General features: G+C 40.8%; 1 protein-coding gene across 1 annotated transcript; it reads left to right on the top strand.

Moving 5' to 3' along the window:
• Positions 416-6,364, top strand: LOC109223740 (acid beta-fructofuranosidase-like). The gene is made up of 7 exons (XM_019388158.1): positions 416-848; positions 1,343-1,351; positions 2,604-3,460; positions 3,867-4,028; positions 4,164-4,399; positions 5,763-5,850; positions 5,965-6,364. Exons 1-7 carry the CDS (start codon positions 428-430, stop codon positions 6,148-6,150), a joined length of 1,959 nt encoding a protein of 652 aa, XP_019243703.1. The 5' UTR covers positions 416-427; the 3' UTR covers positions 6,151-6,364.

Below are 22,083 nucleotides of genomic sequence, written 5' to 3'. Positions count from 1 at the left end.
TACTATTTTAAAGAAACCCCCTAAAGAAACAATTCAATTTTTCTCCAATCCAGGCAACCACCTTTTAACCAAGTCGCCTGCACTCCAAGTAGGGGAAGCAATTAAGGAAACCTAATATTAATATATTTAGTAAATCCCAAAATCATCCTTTTTCCTATAAAACAGAAATCACTTTAGCCCTCCAATCTCCTCGTTTATTGTTATTTCTGTTTTAATCAAAAGATTAGTGCAGAGAATATTTTTTTTAATATTTCTACTCCTCTTTAGGCATTGTTTTACTGTCGAGGGAGCAAAGAAGAGAAGACAATTAAAAAGTACAAAAAACAATTATATTCTCCACCGTCAGTTTTTGCAAAGAAAAAAAAAAGGAAAAATAAGGAAATTTGTAGTGCTATAAAAAGCTCGTAAAAGTAGTTTGTCCATCACCATGCAAAAGATGGCGGAAACTAACAATAGAGTTCCTTACACCCAATTACCGGCGGAGGACAATAACACCTCCGGCAATTCTCCGGCCATATGCCGGCTACGACCCAAAAGAGTGTCGTTTATAGTATTAACAGGGCTGGTGGCAGCTTTGTTATTATTTGTGGCAGTGAAATATGGCAATAACGAGGCGGAGGATGTAAATCCAGGGCCAGTGCCACCACAAGAAACGGTGTGCAACATGCTTGGTTCTAATTCAATGCCGTTGACCAGCATGAGGACGGTGGCGCGTGGGGTGGCAGAAGGTGTCTCCGCCAAATCACGCGGTCGTTTCTTGGGATTACGGCCGTTTCCATGGACCAAACAAATGTTGGCTTGGCAAAGAACATCCTTCCACTTTCAACCTAAGAAGAATTGGATGAATGGTTAGTAATTCTTTTTCTCTTATGTTATTTTCATAAATCAATTTTGTTTTTATTAAACAATAAACCAACATTACTTATTTGTCAATTTTTAACAATACCGCCTTATGCTTGACGATGTTAATTAGAAATTTATATACAATGAATGATTATCCCCATTCCATTACATAACCATGCGTTATATGTCACAATTAATTAAACACTTGACATGACATTATATTACGTTTATAGTTTAAGAAAAGCTTAGTATTGATATAAAAGAAACCATTACAGCTTCGAATATGGATACCTTGTCTTTTTCTTTGCCTAAGATGGATCTTTGATTGCAAGAACAGAGTTTGAATTACTCAGGGAAAATATGAAATCGTTTTGGAACTTATTTGCTTATTTATTTATTTTTTAAGGCGAACATTAATGATTTATTCTTATTTGGCATGTGTTGGATTCTTTGGCTTCGATTGCATTGATCACGGAAATTGCCTGATTCTGTTCGTCAGATCCTAATGGTAAGTCCATATTTTCAGCTGTTATTATTATTAATTATTAATTTGTTTTGATATATTGGAAACCATCGACAAAACGGGGACCTCAAAACATACTAGTCGTGGTAGTTTGTAAGTAGACAGATTGTCAATATGATGAAGACAGTTGTCTTTAGACAATTGCATGTGAATTTTCTAGGAGCAAACACAAATTCCTAGAATAGTAAACAACTTCAATCCTGTCTGTCCAAATAGAACCTAGCTACTTTTGATCCACTACACCTTTTTCATTCAACACTGGATCACTTATTTAATTATACACTCAAACTCTTTCCATAACAGCCCCATCTGTTCCGATATTTTTTTAGCTTTAATAGTGAATGGTTGTTATATATATAACAACATTTAACGTTTAAATATTTTTTGATTGTTATAGATAAGAATTATCTAAATATCAATAATTATTTCTTTTTTCATGTTACATATAAAAGATAAAAAAATTATTCAAATTTAAAATCTCACAAGATATGCATATTTCACTAGTTAACTATTGAAGAAAGATAATACATTATTAATAAATTCATAACTAAGAGTATAAAGATTTAAACTCTAAGGTAGACATTTTGAGGCTTCCTAAAAAATAATTTTTTTCAAGATTGATGGAAGAACTTTGTAATTATAGCTTGTTTCGTAGATTACATTCTCTTACTAGCGATATAAAGCTTGAATTGGCAAAGATTCATGTCCAAAATTTTAGCAAAAAGGTATTCAATAGTATTTCCTTGAAGACAATCTAAGAGCTTAACCGTTAAATTTTCTATCTAAATATTTTTTGGAATTTGTCAAATAAAAAAGATATCATGTGCAAATCTAATCTTATATCTTATGCAAGATAGAAACTTTATTTATTTTTAGAATTATTATTAGCAATCTTAAAGATTTTATATGGCTGTTATAGAGTGGTAATTTTACAAACAGCGTTCTGCTATAAATATGGTTGTTGTTGTTATAGGGTAAAAAGTTATTATAGAGAGGTAAAATATAACTTAAAAAATCGATTCTGAAGAAAATTTGGCTTTTACGGTAAATAATTGTTATATATGGATGATGTTATAGAAAGGTCTGGTTGTATGTGACCTAATTTATTGAGATATTTTTACATTAAAGCGCTTTCATATTTACACTTCAATATTCATCATACAAAAAAAAATGTATTTCAAAGTTATACTTCTATATTTCATTCATTTCTAACTCCAATTTTAAAAAAATATTTTAGGTCCATTATTCTACAAAGGATGGTACCATTTGTTCTATCAATACAATCCAGAGGCTGCAGTATGGGGAAATATTGTATGGGGACATGCAGTGTCAAGAGACTTAATTCACTGGCAACACCTTCCGGTTGCTATGGTTGCGGATCAATGGTACGACATTAACGGTGTATGGACCGGGTCCGCAACCATTTTACCAGATGGTAAACTCGTCATGTTGTACACCGGATCAACCAATGAGTCAGTACAGGTTCAAAATTTAGCGTACCCGGCTGACCCATCGGATCCTCTCCTAAGAAAATGGGTCAAATATGAGGGCAACCCGGTTCTTGTACCACCACCCGGAATTGCTGCTAAAGATTTTCGTGACCCCACCACTGCATGGACCACACCACAAGGCAAATGGCGGATTACTATTGGTTCAAAGGTTAATAAAACTGGAATTTCATTGGTCTATGACACTATTGATTTTAAGAAGTTTGAATTGTTGGATGGGGTGCTCCATGGTGTACCGGGTACGGGTATGTGGGAATGTGTGGATTTTTACCCGGTTTCGAAATTTTTTGAAAATGGGCTTGACACATCAGATAATGGGCCTGCAGTAAAACATGTGTTAAAGTCCAGTCTTGATGATGATCGAAATGACTATTATGCACTTGGAACTTATGATGCTGTGGCTGGAAAATGGATTCCTGATAATCCCACCATTGATGTTGGTATTGGATTAAGATATGATTATGGAAATTTTTATGCATCAAAAACATTTTATGACCAAGAGAAAAAGAGAAGAGTCCTTTGGGCTTGGATTACTGAAAGTGATAGTGAAGCTGCTGATATTTGCAAAGGTTGGGCATCACTTCAGGTACAATTCAATTGTGTCTAAGACATTTTAGCTAGCGTTTGGACATAGATTTGGTTGAAACATAAAAAAAAGTATTTTGAAATTGTGTTGAAAAATAATTTTTGGAAGTTGAAGTTATGTTTGAATATGCATTTTATTTGGAAAAAAAACAGTTCTAATTTTTTGATTTCACCTAAAAACTGCCCTAAACCAGATTTTAGGAAGTTGAAAAAATATTGAATTCTTTTTCAAAAACTGATTATATTCTATGAATAAACAATATTATCAAAAAAATTTAAAAAAAAAAGTTGCCAAAATCTATGACCAAACAGGAGCTAATTTCCTTTTTTTTTTTTTTTAAACTTCATTTTGTCATATTTGAATTTTGGTCTCATTTAACACTTTGGTAGCGTGTGATGTAAAACAGCCTATTCCAAGGACTATAAAATATGACAAGAAGACAGGAAGCAACATAATTACTTGGCCAGTGGCGGAGGTTGAGAATTTGAGATTAAACAGCAAGGAATTCGATAAGGTGGAGGTCAAACCAGGGTCCATTGTTCCACTAGAAGTTGGCACTACCACTCAGGTTTGTTGATTGAATTTAACTTATATACACTGACTGCATAAAAGATTAACAGTGTATTTTAAACTATTATAGCACGTAACATGCTAATGTTCGATAAGTTTAACTTACTATAATTTAAATCATTGATGGTTACAGTTGGACATAATGGCTGAGTTTGAAGTAGACCCTAAGGTCTTGGAAAGATTAGAAGGAAGTAATGCTACATATGAGTGCAGAAGCAGCGGTGGATCTGCTGAACGTGGTGCCTTAGGACCATTTGGTTTATTGGTTTTAACAGATAAGGGTTTGTCCGAGCAAACTCCAATTTACTTCTACATTACAAAAGACGTTGCTGGAAATTTCACCACATTCTTCTGCAATGATCTCACCAGGTTCTAATTTCTCTTCTCTTGTATTATCAACTTATCATTTAAAAGGGCAGCCCGGTGCACTAAGGTCCTGCTATTCACGGGTCCGGGAAAAGGTAGGACAACAAGGGTTTATTGTACACATTTTTGCAAGAGGCTGTTTTCACGGCTTGAACCCGTGACCTCCTGGTCATGTGGCAGCAGCTTTATCAAGTTACATTAATGCTCCCCTTCTATCAACTTATCATCTCATCAATGAAATTTTAGCCCCTCATCCCCTCCCCACCAAACGAAGAAATCGGAGAAAACCTTTATAGGTTCAGTGCTTAATGTCAGTACGAATTCGGGATTTTGAGTCAGTGGGTCCCATTCTATATATGTAAATTGTACAATATTTTTTCCCACACATATCTATAGTCCGAACTAGATGCAATGAGTTCTGTTGAACCGGACAACCGGTTGTATCTAGTCTGAATCCGCAACTGCCTAAACACATCTTTCTCATAACAACCGAGCTTTCCAAGAGCTTAAGTATTTCTCATGTCCATACTTTTATCTAGGGGTGTCAAATGGGCGGGTTGGGTCAATTTTGGGCGAGTCAAAATGGGTTGAGTCAATAATTGGGCGGGTCAAATGACCCTCCCAAAAGTTACTTGGGCTAAGATGGGTTGGGTCAAGATGGGTTAAAATTCGAGTCATAACCCAACCAGCCCAACTCTTATTAAACTTTAATTAATATGTGTTATTTTCTTATTAATTGTATAATTACTAAATAAGATTTTTTTGCTTTTGTTATGGTCATATTTAAAATATTAAACAAAAAATAAAATTATTTCTAAGATATTTTGACAAACTTACTCATGGATCAATTTTGGCTAAAAATTAGCCCAACTTTAAATGGGTTGAGATGGGTTGGATCAAGATGGACTAAGTTCAATAAATAGGCGGGTCAATAACTAACCCAACCTTGGGCGGATTGGGCGGGTCATTTGGGCTTGGGCCAAATATGACAGCCCTAACTTTTATCCATGTTTAAAATTGAAGTCTAAATTTTGTTTTGTAATGGAGAAGTCCCCAAGACAAGTGGCATGTACATGGTTCAAAACTCGATTGATATTGGGCCCACTCTTTTATCTTTCTTCTTTTAAATACCATGCATCCTTTTATATGTGGCAGGGTTTGAACCCGTAACGTCTAACCCATAGATTACGAGTCAGTTTTACCATTAGACCAAAACTCGAGGGCAATATATGAAGCCGGATATTTGTTGCAATTCTCTTTAAATTAAAATGGGGACAAGATATCCGAGACAAATGTTGAACATGCATTACGTAGTAATGTTAAGTATGATAATGGTGATTTTCATCATTTTGCTTCTTTTTTTTAGGTCATCTGAAGCAACAGATGTTCGTAAACTAATCTATGGAAGCACAGTTCCAGTCCTCCAAGGAGAGAAGCTTTCTCTAAGAACACTGGTAATTTTCATCTTTCTTCTTTTTTTAATTGCTTATTCCAAATTCTTGATTATATTGCGTACGCTTAAGTTTACTAAGTATCAATTAATGGGGTATTTTTTGTGAATGTAATAGGTGGATCATTCAATAGTAGAAAGCTTTGCACAAAATGGAAGGACAGCAATAACATCAAGGGTATATCCAACCAAGGCAATATATGAAGATGCTAAGCTCTACTTATTTAACAATGCTACAGATGTTACCATTACTGCCTCACTCAAGATTTGGCAAATGAATTCTGCAAATATACAATCTAGTTAACTTCCATCCCATATGTAGATTGTAAATTTTCAAAATTGTTGATTCTTCTTTTTTTGATTTTCCACCACCATTGTTTTGTGGCATTCTTTTATTTCTTTTCACTTCTTATTGTAATTTAATTTCATCTATCCCATTCTTCCTTTTCTTTTCGCCATGTATGTACTCTAGAGTTCCTATTGGTGAAATAGAAAAAGTTTCATTTTGAATCCATAAATCAGTGAAGTGGGCCTTTTCTCTGTGCTGCTTTGAAAAGTATTTAGGGCGATCTGCAGCTATAGCCACTTTTAAACTCGCTATTTCAAATATATCCACAATTTATAATTTCTTTAAAGATTGGCTAATTCACCCAAACTTTAGTACTAAGTATTCTGAATTTTCAAATTCAGGACTTAGTGTCCTGAATTTCTGAACTATTAATTTAAAATTCAGGACATAAGATTCAAATTTCAAGACACAATTTTCGAACTTTAGGACACGATTTGAATTTTGAGTGTCTAAACTCTAGGACGCCGTGTTCTGAAGTTTGAGCGAAGATGGCTAATTTTTAAATACAGTATAAACTGTGAATATATTTTAAACGGCATGCTTAAAAGTGGCTACCTGGTATCATTTCCACAAGTATTTACACAATAAGGTCCATTATTGAATAATTAAAGGCAAATATTTTAATAAGTATTAATTGCTAATCTAGTAAAAATGGTAACAAATCTATTATTACACGTTAAAATTAACTCTCCGCTCTCACTTTTTTGGGGGGGGGGGGGGGTATGGGGGGGTCCTCTACTCTTGTCTTCTTGGGGGATCAATAGTTGTACTTCTTTAGTTATTCCTCGTGACTCTTTTGTCTCTGCATTTGTGAATTAAATCTTGTGAGCTAAACAATAGAACAAAATGGACAGTTTACACATTATTCCAAGGAATTCTCTCAAATCTGCATAATCAAATGCTAGCTAATAATAGAACCATATGGACAGAGAGGAGAAAAAACTCCTTTTTCGACTACAAATGGGTCCCAAGTTTCGTGTTTAGTGTTCAGTATTTCCGACAATAACAAGCTTTTAACCTGAAGGTGATGGAATTATTATACACAAACATGATAGTATATTAAAAGGGTATCCATTTAAAGTTCATATCAATTTGAAATTTCTTTTGAAATATGATGAGATACTAGGTTAATTTCTCCTCTTTTTGTTGGCAAGGCGTTTGGTTGGCTAAACAATAAAATTTGAGAACATACTGTTTGAGCAAATAATTGCTAAATCAATTAATGTTAAATTTGATGGGGTGAATCTTAGTTGTATCTAATAAATTCTAGATCAAACGACACAAAACCCTTGTACAACGGATAGATTCTAGGAACAATAAACAGCGAAATTAATTTGCTATGATGGATAATGCATGTAATAGCATAACTGCATAATAAATGTAAATACGGACGAAGATGATAGGGGGAAAGGAACTACCACCCAATGATTATATGATTGGGAGGTTCCTTTCTTCTGAAGATCACGTGGGAAGGAAAACAGTTGAAATATGTATGGGATCTCGAGATTTATGAATAGAGATTGGACAACATGTGCTTGAATAAATGAATAAGACAACTCTTTTGTATATTCTTCTTTCAACTTTTATAATATGTTCTAGTTCCAAAAAGGCAGATCCCTTTTTGTTCCCTATCTTTTCCTATTTATAAGGGACATTCCCCAAAAAACCCTAAAAAGTACAACATAAAGAATATCCAAAGAAATATTCTTTATGCCTACTTCTGAATTAAACTTACCGTTACTATCCTATCTGAGCTGCCCACTTCTAGCGTCGGCCATTATGAGGATGACCTTCAGGCGTTGTGCTATGGTCGACCCCGTCTTTTGTCTTGCTTATCCGTTACCGTGGTTACCAAATTTGGACATATACAGTTAGTCCCTCCGCTTGTTGGGGTCATAGCCCCGCACGTCCTCGATAAGCCTCATGATCTTCCCCACTCCGGGAATACACCAGAATATCATCAATAAAAACAACGAGTCAAGATATGGCCTGAATACGCTGTGCATCAAATGCATGAAAGCTGTCGGGGCATTAGTCAGCCCAAAAGACATAACAAGGAACTCGTAATGACCATACCGAGTCCTGAAAGCAGTCTTCGGGATATCTGGCTCCCGAATCTTCAACTGATGGTAACCTGAGCGCAAATCAATCTTGGGAAACACCTGTGCGCCATGTAGCTGATCAAACAGATCATCAATACGAGGTAAAGGATATCGGTTCTTCACTGTAACTTTGTTCAATTGGCGATAATCAATGCACATACNATTAAATGTAAATACGGACGAAGATGATAGGGGGAAAGGACTACACCCAATGATTATATGATTGGGAGGTTACCTTTCTTCTGAAGATCACGTGGGAAGGAAAACAGTTGAAATATGTATGGGATCTCGAGATTTATGAATAGAGATTGGACAACATGTGCTTGAATAAATGAATAAGACAACTCTTTTGTATATTCTTCTTTCAACTTTTATAATATGTTCTAGTTCCAAAAAGGCAGATCCCTTTTTGTTCCCTATCTTTTCCTATTTATAAGGGACATTCCCCAAAAAACCCTAAAAAGTACAACATAAAGAATATCCAAAGAAATATTCTTTATGCCTACTTCTGAATTAAACTTACCGTTACTATCCTATCTGAGCTGCCCACTTCTAGCGTCGGCCATTATGAGGATGACCTTCAGGCGTTGTGCTATGGTCGACCCCGTCTTTTGTCTTGCTTATCCGTTACCGTGGTTACCAAATTTGGACATATACAGTTAGTCCCTCCGCTTGTTGGGGTCATAGCCCCGCACGTCCTCGATAAGCGGACATCATTTATTTTCATCGTGGGAGAATTTGGTCATTAGATCACGCTGGGTCGACTAAAATCGAGAGAACGACACGACCTGCGGAACCCTGATTGGTATGGTTGTCGAGATGTGACGTCATTGCCACGCGCGTCATCATTATGCATCTTCCCGAGACAGCGTCAGTGTGCTTGTCGCTTTGGTTTTAGCACCATTGACAATCCTTTGCTTCGATTTTCGTGCCACCCAGCCCTTGTCACACCTCCTTTTGACCTACTACACCCCGTGAAGGGATATAATAAGGGAGTTATTTCTAACTTGAAGTGACAATCGAAACGGGATTATTTAATTAAAATCAGAGTCGCCACTTGGGAGATTAATGGTGTCCCAAGTCACTGGTTAAATCCCGATCCGAGGAGATTATGACTCTGTTAACAGTCCGCGAACCAGAACTCCGAGTAACGAAATCTGTTAACCCGGGAGAAGGTATTAGGCATTCCCGGATTCCGTGGTTCTAAGCACGGTCGCTCTTGTATTTGCTTTTATCTGATTTTAAAACACATTCTAACCTATATGCCTTTTAGTAGTAAACCGTTTTTATTGTTATTTTTAATAAGAATTGCAACGTCGTGAAAATGCGTCTCGAACCACGTCGCACCAGTGCACCCGTAATTGTCAACACATTTCAACTTCGTTGATATTTGGATTTGGGTCACATAAATGTGCACCCACATTTAGGAAAGTAATATTATTAAAATACGCGCCTAAAGCAACTATGCGTTTATTATCTTTGAGGAAGACCGTGAAATTCGCTAAACGGTCCGCCCGGATTCTAAGTATTTTATATAACATATATTGAGGGCCCTGCGATTTATGCATTTTATTTGGCGAGGCTCACCTTGTTTATTATTTAAAGGCAAACCTAAAGCAATCTATAATTTTCTGTTTTTATTTGTCTCTAATAATAAAAGAAGAAGCCCTAATTAATTATTATTGTTCAAAAGCTACTATCCTCTTGGGTCCGTGACTTTTATAAGAACTTCATTAGTTTCCTTTATGCCTCAAGCTTAGCCCAGGAAGAATACATAACCCAACAGATTCGTGGGGTCTCACACGATTTGATTTCAGCCCCAAAAATTAACAAATGGGCCAAACAATTGCAAGCTCAAAACAGCCCAGATTTCATATCAGCGTTGGATTTAATATCACAGCCTAATTACTTTATTTATTTACCTACCAGTGACTTCTTAGCTGTTCAAATCAGTCAAATTGATATTGCATACTTAATTCAAGTGAACTACTAATATTAACTACTCACTTAGAATTGTCAATGCTTACATTGAAACAATGAACTCAAGGAAATGCATGCCTCGACATTAATAACTAATCTGCTTATATCAACTACTGCATTACGAAGTTGTTCAAGACGCACGTTCAGCTTAAAATTGAACTCGATGTGGCCATCACATTGATTTTAACTTAATTGCAGGTTTAAACTACTTCTGATTTTTAATTTTAAACAGAAAAATGCTAAACCAAAGCAAGTACTAGCTGTGCTAAGACTACAGCTAAGTAACCACAAATTTAACTGTCCAAATCAGTCCAATTAAGTGCATACCAAACCTGAATTATATCAGACACATACACACTAACTAACATATTTCTAACTGTTAATATACACAGTTCAAATGAACACGTAGTGTGACGCAGAAAACGTGAACATGCTCATTTCTTTTCTATCTCAACAGTTACATCAGGGTGATTCTGAGACGTGTACCTGAAGAATGAATCAAACAGAAAAGGAAGAAGTCAGCTGCAGTAACAATTCCCAGCAGTAGTTCAGGAACGTGTTTAAAACCCAGCAGCAATCAATAAATGAGTATAATAGCCCAGAAAGTATTCAGCAGTTCAGGATAAGTTGGAAAACCAAGCAGAATCCACAGATCAACCCAAAATAGCACCAAATAGCCAGAAATGAACCCAGCACTAATACAACCAGTAAACAACCAAAAATCAACTCGAACTAAGCAAATCTCATGCACATCTGACTCGAACAACTTGTAAATATCAATGTCGAGCAAAATCAGGTGAGTTCAAGTTACTTCTGATCCTTAACGAGCTAGAAAATTGGATTAGGGACTGGAATCTGAAAGTGAGCTAAGGAGAAATTAATGAAACAGTAAAAAAAAATTTTTTGATTTTCTGTTATTTTTCTGGAAACTTGAGAAGACTAAGATCTAAAGGAGTTGGATTTCAAATTTCAGATCTGAAACTTGTGAGGAATCGGAGGGGATTTTTGTGAGGCTCCCAAAAACTTGTGAGTCAAGGCAAATGAATGCCTATTTATAGGTGAACTTAGGTCCAATTTCAGATTTTCCCTTTACCCCATTGGTCCCTATTTTAATTCTATTTTTATCCTTTATTTTCTGACTTGTCACACAAGTAACTACCCTAAGTTTACTGAAATATGCACTATAGTCCAACCTAGAAGGTTCTATACCCATTACAATTCCTATTCTACCCTTACTTTACTTCAATAATTACCAATCTTAATGAAACTACCCTTTTCCATGCCTAAACTACCCTTTGAATCCCCTGAAATTACTGACCAAGCAAACCTAAACCTCCAACCCTGATAATTGGTCAATGATTGACCATGGTTAGCAAAAATCTAGATTATTCACATTAACTCCACTCATTACCTAGGTTGGTCAGTGAACTAAGGATTAACGATAAATGAACCAGGTTAAAATCAAATTAAAAGTAACATCTATTGATCAAATAATTGAAATAAAGCATATGAATCAAAACTGAGTCAAGATTAATCCTAAAAACGAATAGAAGGCTAAACAAGGATGAAGCCTAACTAAACTAATCAGTAACGACTAGCCCGATGCTAGTAGAGACAAACATTGATTCACACAAGATCACGAGAACAGAATCAATCCACATACAAGATTAAACTACAGAAAATCAAAAGCATGAGCAGAGAATCAACCATAAACGGAAAAAATTGAATAAAGAAGAAAGAACTTACTGACTCGGACTTTACTAAACAAAATACATCAACTGAGCCAAGTCGAACCTTCAAAAACCCAGAAGAGGTTCAAACTTCTCCAACCCTAGATTTGAAATTGTATCAGTGCCTGTTGGATTTGGGGACAACGGTTTAGGGATTTGGGTAGAGGAGGGTGATGGGAGTGTATGGTATTAATCTGGGACTGTTTGGAGAAATTAGGGTTTTGGGGCGGAACTTTGAATCGGAATTCGAGGAATTCGGGTGATATTTGAGGGAGAATAGACATGGATGTGGAAAGGAGAGGAGGAGAGGAGCATGAGGTGTGATTTTGGACCGGTTTGGGGTGACCGCCGCCGGACACGGCGGAGACGGTGACAGTAATTTTGAAGATTCGAGGAGTTGGGAAGGGCATTGAGGGAAACTGATCCCATATTGGGAATGAGGAGATGGAGGAGGTGCTGTGGTGTGTTTTTGGAGGCGTTTGGTGACCGGCCGCCGCCGCAGGCGATTTCCGGCGGGCGGCAGGCGGCGGAGGGCGGCAGTCTCTGAGAATGGGTTATGGGGGAGTGAGGGAGACGGACTTGGGGTGGGGGTGGGTAAGGTTAGGACATATATATATCATTGAACATGGGCTTCCTGTCCGTTAGATCAATAAACATCGACGGTCAAGATTAAAACTTAACCAAACGACGTCGTTTAAAGGGTAGGGGAGCTGGACCGGGTAAAAGGGTTGGGCTTGGGCCATTTTAGCCGGATTTGGGAGGGATTTTTGGGCTGGGGTCAAAAATTGGCCCAAGATTGGCCAGCCTAAAAATTCTCAATTTCTTTTTATTTGTTTTCCTTCTCTTTTTTTTATTTTATTTACTTATTTGTTTTCATTTTGTATTTTATGTTTTTCTAACTTTATTAACATGCAAAATCAAAGACCTGCTTTGTTTCCAAAATTAAACTAATTAATTCCTAAAACTCTATTAAATCCTATTAAAAAGCAAACCCATGACAAATTCATCAATTAACAAAAATGCAAAAATGGACTATTATTATTATTTTCTTTAAATTTTGTTCTAAAACAGCTTAACCATTGAATAATCCTAAAATATGAAATTAGATCCTAAATGCAAATGTCAGGCATATTTTTTTTATATTTTCATATGAAATAAAGATGCACAAATAAAATGCAACAATTAACAGAAAATGACACAAAATTCACAAAAGTGTAAAATAATGAAAGAGAAATTATTTTGTTTGAATTTTGGGAATAATTCATATATAGGGCAAAAATCACGTGCTCACAGCCCTATAAATAGGTGAGGGTTTTGTTTTTTTCAGAAATTTTTGCCACTTCCTCCCTTGTATGTACATTATTTTCCTTCGATCATCTTTATCAGTTCTTGTTATTAGCTCCGTTTCTGCGATTTTGTTTCTCATCTTCCTGTTTAGTCACCGTTTCTCTCTTCAGGTTTAATAGCCACCTTCTATTATCGAGATGTCCCGAACTCTTCGTGTACATGACGAAGTTTCCGATGCCACTCCGTTGTCAGTGGCCTCTCCTTCCGGTGGTGAGGATTTCGTGGCTGAGGAGGGTGAAAGTTTTCCTACCGTAGAAGAGATACTCCCTAGAAACCCTTTATCTAGGAACGATTTCCATAAGGAACCTGCTCCTTCTCCCGTTCCGGTGATCTCTGAAACCGGGCCGTCTCACATAGATGAACTCCGATCTACATACCATATTCCTTCTCACGTCGTGATGGTTCCAGCTGGGGGGACATCGTAGAGGTCCATAGACCTGGATACTGTGATTTTTACGTTTATCCTTTCGTAATTGGTCATACTCTCCCTCTTCTTCCGCTAGTGGAGGAGTTCTGTAGGTTTTACGACGTCTGCCCGGCACAGCTGTCTCCGTACTTGTATAAAATTTTCCTGATGCTGACAAAGTACACAGAGTTGGCTGGGTGTGAGGTCGACATCCGCCACCTGTTACATTTGTTTTCCCCAAGCTTTCACAGAGATACCATGATACATCTGCGACATCGCGGGACCAGGGGGCTGGTAGTTGGAATGGACGACAGGGCGAGCCGGAGGTTTTGGCACAAGAACTTTTTTATCAAAACGGAGCACTTGGTGTCGGACCCTGTTGGATTTCCTTAGTAGTGGAATCATAACCGTAGGTGTCGATGATGTACGCTTGTTATCTACTTTCCTTCTTTCTGATTTTTATTCATCTGTGATTTTTTCGTGCAGCTGAGAGGCGTGCACCCTTTCCCATCGTCGGTATTGAGGATTGGGTGGCTCGCGTGCTACCTTACATGGTGGGAATCCGAGATTGGGCCGTTTTCTACAAACGCTTTGGACCGAAGGTTAGTAAGTGTTATTTTTGTTTCGACCTTCGGCTGTTTGCTATCGTTTATTGATACGACCTCTTTGTGATGACAGGCCGACGGACTTCCAAAAAGAAAGCTCCAGTACCGGCATTCTACTAGGCCGTTGCAACGGCGGGGATGCGATTTACTTTGGCCAAGGCCGCCCGCGGAGGTCGTACTCAGACTTTGTCAACAAGGGACCCTCCTCGGGAGGTCTCTATACGGGACGAGATCTCATCCCGGCCTACCTACCACCTTGTATATGAGTCCTCCAACGGAGAGGAATCGGCGTCAAGAAAGAGGAGGAGGGTGGAGCTCAGGAAGGCCGTCGCCACCGGTGTTGAAAAGAAGAAAGTCGTCACTTCGAGAGTGGCATCCTCGTCTAGGTCAGGCACAGGGGCCGTTTTTATGGTGGATGCTATTTCGGCGGGGAGGTCCCCTAGGGTCGAAGAGACATGCCAAGGTGAAGGACCGGTACGGGCTGCTAAAGGTGGCGCGTCGTCGGCTGCCGGAGAGGATGGGGCAGTGCTCACGGAGGGCGATGGTTCAGGCTCGGATATCAACCCCGAAGATGTGCAGGCCTTTTTTTAGAGAAATACCCGCGTGGAAGTAAGGACGTAGGGTCCTAACTGACACGTAATCATTCCTGTGGGTTACGATCTTTTGGCGAACTCTGAGCAGGCAGTGTCGGCATTTGCTCCCTTGTGCGCCACTTCCGAGAATTCGGTGCTTCAGGCGATGAGTGACGCGGAGCTATCGGGGAGCATTTCTTGCATGGCTTTGCGAGTAAGCATTTTTCTTTTCTTTTTCCTGTTAAGATTTGTTTCGCATGCGTAACCTACTTATGCTGAATTTCTTTCATCTGCATGCCAGACTCTTATTATGGAGATCGAGCGCGACCGGAGGGATGAACGCAGGACGACCATTTTTGGGAAGGTGGCCTCCAAGTACAAAAAATACCGTACCAAGCACCATGCTTTGGCCGATGTCTTTACTCAAGATAGTGATTTTTAGCTGTTTCGCGACGGGCTTAAGCAGAAGGAGGAAGAGCTGGCGTAGAAAATCGAAGAGCTGAAAGAGCGGGACGACGAGCTGATGAAGGCCATAGGTCGATGCAGTGAACTTAAGGCGGCTCTTAGGGCCAAGGATGATGAGCTCGAGGTGAGCAAGGGGGTGATGGCCAAGAACGCCTATCTTCAGGTGTGGGTGGCTACCTTAACTGCTGAGCTTGGGCGAAAGGGAGGCGGAGGCTGTCGATCTGAGGGGTGAGTTGAGCGCTAAGGCTGAGGAATTGGCTCATGCCAAAAAAAGGTAGGGCAGCCGCGGTTTCTGAAGTAGCGTCACTGAATGATGCCCTCTGTGTTTGTAGGTCTGAACGGGATAATGAGGTGGAGACGTCGACGCTCAAGGTAGCGAGGTTAGAAGAGCGGATCTAAGATCTAGAGGCGGAGTTGTCCGGATTGAATAAACAAGTTGTTGCTTTGAAGGCAGAGGAAGTGCGACGGAAGTCGCAGCCATCTACGTCTCATAATTTTGCTGATCCCGTCGTGCCGCTGGAGTTGTATGAGATGTGGGTTCATACCGAAGCTCAGCTTGACGTGTACAAGTTCCTGAATGCTAACGGGAAGGTTTCCGAGGCAGAACTCGAGGGTGTTCGTGTTAAAGCACGTGCAACTCGCGAGGCCTTTGGTTATGATCCTGGTACGCCTGGCGGGGAAGATGTCGATGATGATACGGACAAGCTCGCATTCGATTCTTTGTATAATGAGGAGTATGTCGCGGGGGATGACGCAGCGTAGGGCCGTTGTATTTATTTTGTCTTGCCTTGCTATTTTTGTGAGGGCGCCTTCGAGCCCTTTGTAAAAAGTTTTTTGTAATATAACAGTTGTAATGGAATGATTACCTTTTTGCTGTATACCTTCGAATTGTTATTTTCGTTTGTTGTGAGGGCGTCTTAAGTAATTCGAGCGAGGTCGAACGTTAAGTAATTCGAGCGAGGTCGAACGTTAAGTAATTCGAGCGAGGTCGACAGCTAAGTAATTCGAGCGAGATCGAATGTTAAGTAATTTGAGCGAGCTCGAACGCTAAGTGATTCGAGCGAGCTCGAACGTTAAGTGATTCGAACGAGGTCGAATGTTAAGTAATTCGAGCGAGGTCGAACGTTAAGTAATTCGAGCGAGGTCGAACGTTAGTCGAACGTTAAGTAATTCGAACGAGGTCGAATGTTAAGTAATTCGAACGAGGTCGAATGTGAAGAAACGATGGAGAATAAAATGTTGTTTTATTTCACTCATTGGGGAATATCTTGGTGGAGAGTACAAAATGTTGCTTTATTTCATTCACTGGAGAGTACTACACATGTCCATTTCATACATATATTGGAGAAGTTTCCCTGTATCTAGTCCTTTCATCGTTCGGCCTAGAGAAACAATCGGCAGGCGGGGCGATGAATTATACGTTGAAATTCGAGACGTCGCCTCGTTAAAAACCTCCTCGAGAAAACCCAATTGGGACAAAAACAGGGTGAGGTAAAAAGAGTACGACTTGAGGGGCGTCCTTTTTCAGAAGTTGAAGTATTTGAGGTGGGCGACATTCCAATTGTTTTGTAGTAGTTTTCCTTCCATTATTTCTAGTTGGAATGCTTCTTTGCTTGCCGCTGCTGTGATTTTGTATGGCCCGTCCCAATTAGTTCCTAATTTACCTTCTTTCGGATCTTTGCTCGCCAGTGTTTTGGCTTTGAGAACATAGTCTCCGACTTTGAGTGGTCGTACTTTGGCCTTTTTGTTGTAGTACTTTTTTGCTTGTTGTTTTTGGGCTACCATTCTTACGTAAGCCATGTATCTTCATTCTTCTGCCTCGTCGAGGTGTTGTTTTCTGTTCTCGTTGTTGTCTTGTCCTCTTTCATTGGAGTATCTTAGACTAGGCTCTCTGACCTCAACAGGTTACAAGTATCATAGCGTCAGTCCCGTAGACTAGTGAATATGGCATTTCGCCTGTGCTTGTTTTCGACGTGGTGCGGTAGGCCCATAGTACCTCTGGTAGCAATTCCGGCCATAACCCTTTAGCATCCTCGAGCTTTTTCTTTAAGATGTTCAGTATTGTCTTGTTGGAGGATTCGGCCTGACCGTTGCCAGCGAGATGGTATGGCGTGGAGAGTATTCTCTTGATGTGCCATTTTTTGAAGAACTCGGTGGTCTTCTTCCCAGTGAATTAGGGCCCATTGTCACAACTGATCTCTTTAGGGATGCCGAAACGGCATATGATGTTCTTCCATATGAATGCAATGACTTCCTGTTCGCGTATTTGGGTGCACGCACCTGCTTCCACCCATTTGGAAAAGTAGTCAGTTAAAACTAAAAGGAAATGTTCTTACCTCGTCCTGCTGGGAGGGGTCCGACGATGTCCATTTCCCATTTGATGAACGGCCATGGCGAAGTAACAAAGTGGAGGTGTTCGCTCGCTTGATGTATCATAGGTGCGTATTTTTTGCACTGTTCGCATCTTTTGACGTAATCTGCGGGTTCCTTTTTTCATAGTGGGCCAGTAATATCCTGCCCGAATGAGGAATCTGACGAGGGCTCTGTTGCCTGTATGGGAACCACAATGGCCTTCGTGTACTTCTTCGAGCACATGCCTCGTCTGATTCGGTCCTAGGCATTTCGCCAAGGGGCCTCCAAACGTTCTTTTGTATAGGTCGTGATTTATGATGCTGTACCTGGCCGCTTGCATTCGGAGCTTATTGGCTTCCTTTTTTATCTTGAGGGAGTACTCCCTCCTACAATTATGTCATAATGCGGTTGCGCCAGTCCCAAGTCAAATTTAAGGAATGTACCTCAAGTTGGTCTATTGATGAGTGGAGGAGGGTGACCATATTTTCCTGGTGATATTTTTGGTTGCCGCTGCCAGTTTGGCGAGGCCATCTGCCTCGATATTTTCCGCCCGAGGTATCTGGTCAAGTCGACATTCATCGAATTCTGGCAGTAGTTTATGAATTTCTGCTTGATATTTCTGTAGCCTTAGCTCCTTGATTTGGAAAATCCCTACGACTTGGTTGACGACGAGTTGTAAGTCGCATATGAGGATGACTCGTCGTGCTCCGTATTTGAGGGCTAACTTTAATCCTGCAATTCCGGCCTCATACTCGGCCTCGTTGTTAGTCATTTCGGGGCACCGTATGGATTGGGGGATAACTTCGTCTGTTGGGACTTCAAGTACGAGTCCCAGTCCGGATCCCGACGCATGCCGTCGGTGTAAAGGACCCAGAGGTCGGGTTGCCCATGGGAGGTATGGAGCGTTTCCTGTTCTACCTTGGACATTATTTTGGTATTGAAATCGGCGACGAGATCGGCGAGTACCTGCGATTTTATCGCTGTTCGCGGCTGATATGTTATATCATGCTCGCTCAATTCTATGGCACACTTAGCCAGCCTTTCCGACAGTTCGGGTTTGTGTAGGATGCTCCGCAGGGGGAAGGTCGTTACTACCAATATGGGGTGGCACTGAAAATAGGGTCTAAGCTTTCTTGAAGCTACGACCAGTGCTAGAACCAATTTTTTGAGGTGGGGGTACCTCGTTTCGGAGTCGACCAGGGTTTTGCTAATATGATAGATTGGAGACTGCGTACCTTTGTTTTCACGGACCAATACTGTGCTTACTGCAACTTCTGAGACGGCTAGGTAGATTAGGAGGCGCTCAACGGGTTCTGCTTTGGCGAGCAGCGAAGGTGAGGACAAATATGCCTTTAGTTCCCTCAAGGCCTCGACGCATTCCGAATTCCATTGGAGCCCGTTATCTTTCTTCAGCATGTTGAAGAATTTATGGCACCTGTCGGATGACCGTGAGATGAATCTCGATAGGGCAGCTATACGGCCAGTTAGTTTTTGCACCTGTTTCTTGCTGGTCAACACCTTAGGTATTCCTTCAATGGCTTTGATCTGGTCTGGATTGACTTCGATGCCTCTTTGTGATACCAAGAAACCGAGAAATTTGCCCAAGGTTACACCGAAGGCGCATTTTTCGGGGTTCAGTTTCTTGCCATACCGCCTTAATATACCGAAGGCCTCTTTAAGGTGGTCGATGTGATCTTCTTTCCTTTTTGAATTGACCAGCATGTCGTCGATGTAGACTTCCATTGTCTTGCCGAGTTGGTCTTTGAACATCTTGGTAACCAACCTTTGGTACGTTGCTCCTCCATTCTTTAACGCGAACGGCATGACTCTGTAACAATATGTGCCCTAATGGGTGATGAAAGTAGTTTTCTCCTAATCCTCCTCCTCCATAAGGATTTGGTTGTAACCTGAATAGGCGTCTAAGAAACTTAACAATTCGTGCCCTGCCGTTGAGTCGATGAGCTGGTCGATGTGAGGCAATGGGAAGCAGTCTTTTGGGCATGCTTTCTTTAGGTCTGTGAAATCTACGCACATGCGCCATTTCCCATTTTTTTTTTACTATGACCACATTGGCGACCCACTGGGGATACATCGATTCCTGTATGGGACCGTTGGCGAGCAGCTTATCTACTTCATCACCGATAGCCTCATTGATTGCGACGTTGAATTTTCTTCTTATTTGCCGCACTGGTAGATAGAGCGGGTCGACGTTCAGCTTGTGGGTGGCAACGTCTTTTGGGATGCCTGGCATATCTGCATGGGTGAAAGCGAACAAATCGGCGTTATCAATTAAAAATTCATGAAATTTACGTGGTTCTGAGAGCTTGTGTCCGATATAAGCCTTTTTGTTGACGTTGCTGCTATCTAATTGGACGGGATCAAAATCTTCTATCGTTGATCCAGCAGCTTCCACGGTGTCGGGGTCCCTGATGACGTTTGTCAGCACGTCGGGTCTGATCCTCGACTTCAGTGATTGCTATGCTTCTGAGCCTGCTCTTTTTAGTTGTTGGGTATATGTGCAGTCTTGAGCGATGCGATAGCATTCCTGGGCGATGCGTTGCTCGCCTCGGATGCTGAATATTCCCCATGGAGTAGAGAACTTTATTACTTGGTATAGGCTTGACGGTATGGCTCTCATGGCATGAATCCATGACCGCCCTATGATGACGTTGTAAGCTGTATCCTGGTTCATGACGTGGAACGTTGTTTCCAGAGTGACACCCCCGGCCAAAACGGGTAGCGTTATCTCCTCGGAGGTTCGCTCAATTGTATTATTAAAACCTGTCAGCGTTATGCAACGTGGTACTACCTTGTCTTCGAGTCTCATTTGTATATATGAGGACTCGAGGGTGGATAATACACGCGCCGCTTCCGTCGTCAACCATTATTCTTTTCACATCAGTATCTGAAATACGTAAAGTAATAACAAGAGCATCAAAATGAGGAAAAGTCAAACCGTCGGTATCTGACTTATCAAAGATGATAATGTCTCCGAAGTCGTCATACCGTTCGTGCGTGATCGATCGCTTGAGTTTGTGTATGGTGGTGAACTTCATATGGTTGACCGCTGCTTCATCGCCTCCGCTGACGATCATTTGAGTGGTGCGAGCGGGGGAGGGCGGCATTGGAGGTCCCTGGTGTTGTTCTCGCCTGCGGCCGAAGTTGGCTCGTCCACGGTCGCTCATCAGTTCCTTCAGGTGCCCTTGGTTCAGCATGTTTACTACCTCTTGTCGTGGAGCTATGTAGTCCTCAATCTTGTGACCCCGCTCTTGGTGGAATTCACAGAGGAGGTTCGACTTTCGTGTACTTAGGCTGGACTTCATCTTTTGTGGCCATTTCACCTTTGTGCCAAGTTTCTCTAGTGTGTATACTATTTCTGAAGGGGAAACACAAAAATTGTGAGCGGATAAGAGTGGAGGCATACCTCTTTCATTTTGTTGAGTCCCTATTTGCGGCCTGGGCGGCCCTTCTATATGTCGGGGAGACGGTGGGATGGGTGTTCTGATGTAGGGCTGGTGTCTTTCTCGGTTGAGACGGGGGCCTGACTGATCTTTTCGACCGTCGTTGTGACAATCTTTCCCCGGCTCTGTTTGAACTGATGTTAGCCGTTGGGTCGGACCGTCAAGGTCGTCCTTGTCGGCTCTTACCTCGGCGCAATAGGCATTGTGAATTTCCTCCCAAGTGGTGGGAGGGTATTTCCTGAGCCTGCTCAGTAGTTTTTTGGTTGCCCTCGATCCGTTCCTGTTCAACCCGTTCTGGAAGGCTGCTATCGCCATCCCTTCCGATACATTGCTCATTCTCACTCTATTAAACCGGGCGAGGAAGTCTCTGATTCCCTCGCCAGGCGATTGCCTAAGGGCGAATATGTCGTTCACCCTGGCTTCCGCCTTTTTAGCCCCTGCGTGGGCAGTGACGAACTTATTGGCCATTTCTTCGAACGTTGCTATTGACCGCGCCGACAGTTGTGAATACCAGGTTAAGGCTCCCCCCGTCAGGGTTTCACCGAATTTTTTTAGCAGCACTGACGACACTTGCTCCTTTGAAAGGTTTTTGCCCTTCACCGTTGTGATGTAGTGGATGATGCGATCCTCGAGGTTTGTAGTACCGTCGTATATCTTCAGGTACGGTGGCATTTTGAAGGTTTTTGGAATGGCATATGGAGTCGCTTCTTCGTTGTATGGTTGTTCGACGAACCGACCAACATCTCGCTTTGGCAGCAACTTTGGGGCACCTGGTATCTTATCGACCCTTTCTTGATGCTCCCTCATCTGATCGCGGAGTGACTTGTTTTCGTTTTCCATTTCTTCCATTTTCTTTAATACGGTTGCA

The sequence above is a fragment of the Nicotiana attenuata genome, chromosome 3 (genome assembly GCF_001879085.1).
Source record: "Nicotiana attenuata strain UT chromosome 3, NIATTr2, whole genome shotgun sequence".
NCBI lineage: Eukaryota > Viridiplantae > Streptophyta > Magnoliopsida > Solanales > Solanaceae > Nicotiana > Nicotiana attenuata.
The sequence above is the reverse complement of the archived record's forward strand: the minus strand, read 5'-3'. Positions and strand labels throughout refer to the sequence as shown.